The following is a 5,068-nucleotide window of genomic DNA, read 5'->3' on the forward strand; positions in this document are numbered from 1 at the left end:
GGCGGGCGCATGCGCACTTCAGATGTTCGGCCGGGAGGAGAGACCCAAGGTAAGTCTATGGAGCAGCGTGCACCCGCACAGACACCGTGGGACATCAGAGAAGAGGAAAACAGAGGAGTCAGCGCTGGATTGGAGACCGGCACCAGCGCTGGAGGGACAGCTGAAAACTATACTAAGGAAGAAGATGATCGGATTAAGAGGCATCATTTAAGGTAACACTAACATTGGGGGGAGGGGAAACAAATTGCCTTTAATGTCACTTTAAGCACTCAAAATATGTATGGAGTGGTGACTACTATACAACACACACAGGGACCATGAGGAACAAAAGTAGCCCCCCTCCAGAAGGAAGGACAGTGTCAGCACCAATTCAGAGATGATTTGAGGATCTACAGCCGAGTGATACACAAATAAGATACATTTCTGTGAATAGTTAGGGTACTTGCAATTTTTAAGGTTTAACTCCTGAGTTTAGTGTCAAATTAATCAAAGTCTGCTGGGCGGGTTCTAACCATAACATGCAAGTTGTGTGCTGTCCTATAGCTTTAAAGTGTTATTAAACCCACCGTTTATTTTTGCATACATCTACTGCTAGCAAGCAGTCAATATATGCAAAAAGTGTAAAAAAAAAATGAAAACGCTTTGAAAATGGTTAATACTTACCCGTGTCTTCCCCGCGCGCTCCCGTCCGAAAATGTGAAAATTCTCGGGCGGCCGCAAAGCATCTTGGGGCGGGCGTATGCGCAGTTCAGATTTTCAGCCGGGAGACGAGCAGAGACACAAGGTAAGTCTATGGAAGGCGTGCACCCGCATGCCGACACAGTGGGACAGGAAGTGCCAGCAAGCACACAAGAGTCAGCGCTGGATCAGAGACCCGCAGCAGCGCTGGAGAGAAGGCTGAAAAGGACAAGAAAGAAGAAGATCGGATTAAGGGACATCATTTAAGATAAGAGCTGACACTAACATTGGGGGAGGGAATTTTTTTGATCCTTTAACCCCTTCGTGACTGACGACGTACAGTGTACGTCGCCAAATAGTTGCAGGTTTCAGTTGCCACTCTCTCTCCTGCCACCGCCATCCTACCCACGGCTTTTCTAGCTCCCTTATTGCTCCTCTTTGATCATTGTGTGGCCTCCAATGATGTCACTCCTGGGTGCTCACCCATTAGTGGTGTCATTAGTGCCTGGCTTCATTGTTACCCCCCTACAGATGTTGGGAATTAGCTGATGTATGGCCACTACTGGATTAACAGCCACATCAGTCTCCTTATTTGCACAAATTGGCCCTTGTTGGCTCGCCATTACTTTCTCAACTAGAGCTCTCAATAACTTGCTGTCAAGCCAGGCTAGATGAGCAGTTGTGTATGTATGTATGTATGTATGTATGTATGTATGTATGTATATGTATATACACTGAGTGGCCAGATTATTATGACCACCTATGTTATTGTTTCCAGCTATTTCTGGTGCTGTTGTTATGCCCCGTGCATTGCTCATGCTCTGTACTTTTAGGGTATGGAATATGTATTTTAAATTATTTGCTTGAAGCGTCATTAATAAAACATCTTCATGGTATATATCTTTTAAATGTTTAATACTTTTATTACTGGGTCTTCCTGGAAGGGGAATTTAAAAATCCAAAATGATATGCAGCAAAACATTGCATTCCCGCACGGAAATATAATTTGTCATTGAATGTTTCTTAGCCAGTGGAGATCTGTGATTTGTTATTGAGACAGGCTGCGTGAAAATGATTTAAAAATGTATGTAAACTCCAAATCTATTTTTCAATAGGTTTGGCATTATGTCACTCTTTATACAGTTTTCTTAAGCAATTTTTTTGTTGTGAATTTGTTGCAAAGCTACTTACTTGGGGATCCTGCCAGTCACCTTCCTGTAATAAAGATTGGTCACTGCTGCTCTCTCTCCCTGTGCAGGGTGACTGGTCTGGTCGCCGCCCCTCCTGTATTAAAGACCGCTCACTGCTGCTCTTTCCCTTTGTGCAGGGTGGCTGGCCTTGTCTCCACCCCTCCTGTAATAAAGACCGGTCACTGCTGCTCTCCTTTTCTGTGCAGGGTGACTGGTCTTGTATCTGACCCCTCCTGTAGTGGGTGGGGCCTGCTGGGCCCCTCCCACAGCTCTGCTTTCTGCACAGCCTATGTGCAGCAGAGCGATGATGTAACTGCTACTCTTACAAGGTCATATTTGGGTTTGCAAAGGCATTTGGTGCACAGAAAATGGATTTATATCCTGTGTGACTGCTAAGGAATATGTTTAAATGAATGTTTTTATATCTGGATTTCCTGCTTTAAGCAACTGCCTCACGATTAACAGCAGCATTGTCAGTCGCTATGTGCACTCCTCCAGTTGGCCATTGGGCTGCCTATCAAGTCTATCAGAAATGCCATCAACAAGTGCTGTTGCCAAAAATAAAACAAAATTGATTTGCTAAAGAAAAACGTATGCAGTCAAACATGCTGAAAAATAGTAGAGCCAAGGAAATCTCACCGCTCCATTTCGTTAGCCGCCATCATCTGAAAAATAGATTTGGGGTTTGCATAACACTTTAAATGTTGGATGGATGCCAATGACAGCACGGTGTATTACTCTGTACTACATAGCAACTGGCAATTTTAAAGGAGATGTTACAATACGATTTGTAATGTGGGGTGAGTGTGAGTTTTACACTCACCTGACCATGTTCTATGGAGATCTTCACTGTCTGGTAGCTGGAAGCCGCACATCCAACCCAAGGAAAGTCTACAGGCCGGGCTCTGGCTCTTCTTCTCCCATTCATGGGCAGAAGAGTCTCCATTCATTCCTATGGAATAGACATTGTTTATTGTTAGCTGCTATGCTTTTTTAACCATTTATAAGGAGCAAATATACAATTAGTCTTTTAGCATATTACAGGCAGTCCCAGGGTTACGAACAAGATAGGGGGACTGTAGGTTCATTCTTAAGTTGAATTTGTATGTAAGTTGGAACAGGCACATTTTTTAGGTGTAACTCCAGCCCAAAAAAGTTTGGTTTTGGATAGCATAGGGAAGGGTTTACCACCTGTAAAGTTTGTTTTGGTGTGTGTGCCCCTGTTCAGAAGATTTCACCTCACTTTCTGTCCATGTGACAATTGGATTTTTAAAAATGTGGGTTGTCGTGGAAACAAGGATTGGTGATAAAGCTTCAGTGGAGACACCTTTTTCCCATGATCACTTTTACAGGAGTGAATTTCCCTTCCTAGGGGTAGATTTTCTGTTGTCTCAAGGACAGGAAGTGAGATTACATTTTTCTAATGAGGATACAGACAGCAGTAAAAACCTCACAGTGACCCGGAAAAAGAGGCGGGCACCCCTCGCCTGCACCTCTGACAAGAGCCAACTTCCTGTAATGTTCGTACAGTACTACAAACCAGACCCAAAAAGGTGGGCACTCCTCATTGGCACGAACGCAGTTTACAACTACCCCTTCTTACAGTAATAGCCTCTGATTGTAAGTAGGAGTCGGATGGAAGTCGGATGTATGTAACTTGGGGACTGCCTGAAGTTGTTTGAACAGTTCACAATTTGTTTGTTGGTTTATCCATTTTCTTGCTTCATTTTTTGTTAGGTGAGACTGCTGGTGAGATGGATACATAACTAAAGACAATGGAGGGGAATGTATCAAAACTGGAGCACACAAAATCTGGAGCAGTTGCCCAGGGCAACCAATCAGTTTATCTCTTCAGTTTGTTCAGTTAAGATTTGAAAATAAAAGGGAGACGCCGATTGGTTGCCATGCACAGCTCCTGATTTTGATAAATTCCCATCAGTATGTTTTTAAATAAGCGCGTCTTCTTTTGTTTCTTCGCAGCACATAACATCGGACAGCTACATCCCATGCTTGACAGACCTCTGCAAGGCACTCTGGGAAGTCATGTTGAGCTACTTTTGTACAATGCAGTGGCATGAGAAAAATGATCATGAGGAACCTCAGGCAGCTTCAGGTAAGACATAAAAATATAAATCGTATCTGTATATATAGAAAACAGAATTGCAGCATTCCAAAAATCTTTATTGTAGAGTCCATTACATCCAAAGCATATTTGGAACGCCCCCAAACTTCACACGGCTTATATCAGTGAAGATCTCTACAAGGGTTATTTTGTGCTCCAGTGGATTGATTTGAACTTGTTATGGTTGATTACGGTTTAAGTGTTTATTCTGAGTTGTTACTGATTGATGTTTTCTTAATGGTGACGTTTTATGAATGAATATGATTGAAAGAGTTCATATCACTACGTTGTCCCCTCCAGCTCCCGGAAATTTTAAATGGATCATTTGTAACTATGTGTTCAGATGTGTGTCAGAAGGGCTCATGCAAGCCTAAAACTGTCAAATGACTGTGAATGCTTAAAGGAGAACTATGAGGTGAGCGATTTCCACTCACCTCATAGTTCTAGCCGACCTGTGACAATGAGACTGTCACGGGTCGGCTCAGTAGATCGGGAAGTGAGCGAACACATACCGGTGTTCGCTCACCTCTCAATCCTGTCACGGCTCTCTGCCGTGAAAAAATACACAATACAATTGTATTGTGTATTTTTATCGGTTTAATATTAATTTGAAAAACATTTGCGCAATTATCGCAGGGCCTACAAATTTAGTATCACCATCTTTTTATTCTACCGGACCTGCGCTTTCAGAAAATATATGGTTTGGGGGGTCTTTTACAAACGCTAGCAACGCAGCAGTTGAAAATCAAATCAATAGGAAAAAATTGCAGAAAATTCAAAAATGGCTTGGCCAGCTGATTTGAAAAATGTTCCGGAGGGCTTGGCAGCGAAAGGGTTAAGCTGTTGGATGGGGTCCCAAATATGCTTTGGATGTAATTGAATCTACAATAAAGACTTTTGATTCCTTCAATCTGTCTTTGTTCATTTCTACATACTGGAGACAGTGTGGGTCAGTCTTGGTTGTGGGCACCTGGTGTGTACAAACTTTGGAGAGCTGTCCACCACTCAAACTCCCTCTCTCATTCTGTATTTGTGTGTGTGTGTGTGTGTGTGTGTGTACAGAATATATATACTATAT

The 5,068-nt window shown here is 42.8% G+C and overlaps 1 protein-coding gene across 1 annotated transcript in view; it reads left to right on the top strand.

Moving 5' to 3' along the window:
• VPS50 (VPS50, EARP/GARPII complex subunit) overlaps positions 1-5,068 on the top strand; it is a 147,074-nt gene that overhangs the window by 92,135 nt on the left and 49,871 nt on the right. The window contains exon 13 of the mRNA XM_018557585.1: positions 3,849-3,981. Coding sequence (XP_018413087.1) covers positions 3,849-3,981 — 133 coding nt within the window. The remainder of the gene's footprint in view (positions 1-3,848; positions 3,982-5,068) is intronic.

This window comes from Nanorana parkeri, unplaced genomic scaffold, assembly GCF_000935625.1.
Source record: "Nanorana parkeri isolate BGI_ZX_2015 unplaced genomic scaffold, ASM93562v1 scaffold291, whole genome shotgun sequence".
Taxonomy (NCBI): Eukaryota; Metazoa; Chordata; class Amphibia; order Anura; family Dicroglossidae; genus Nanorana; species Nanorana parkeri.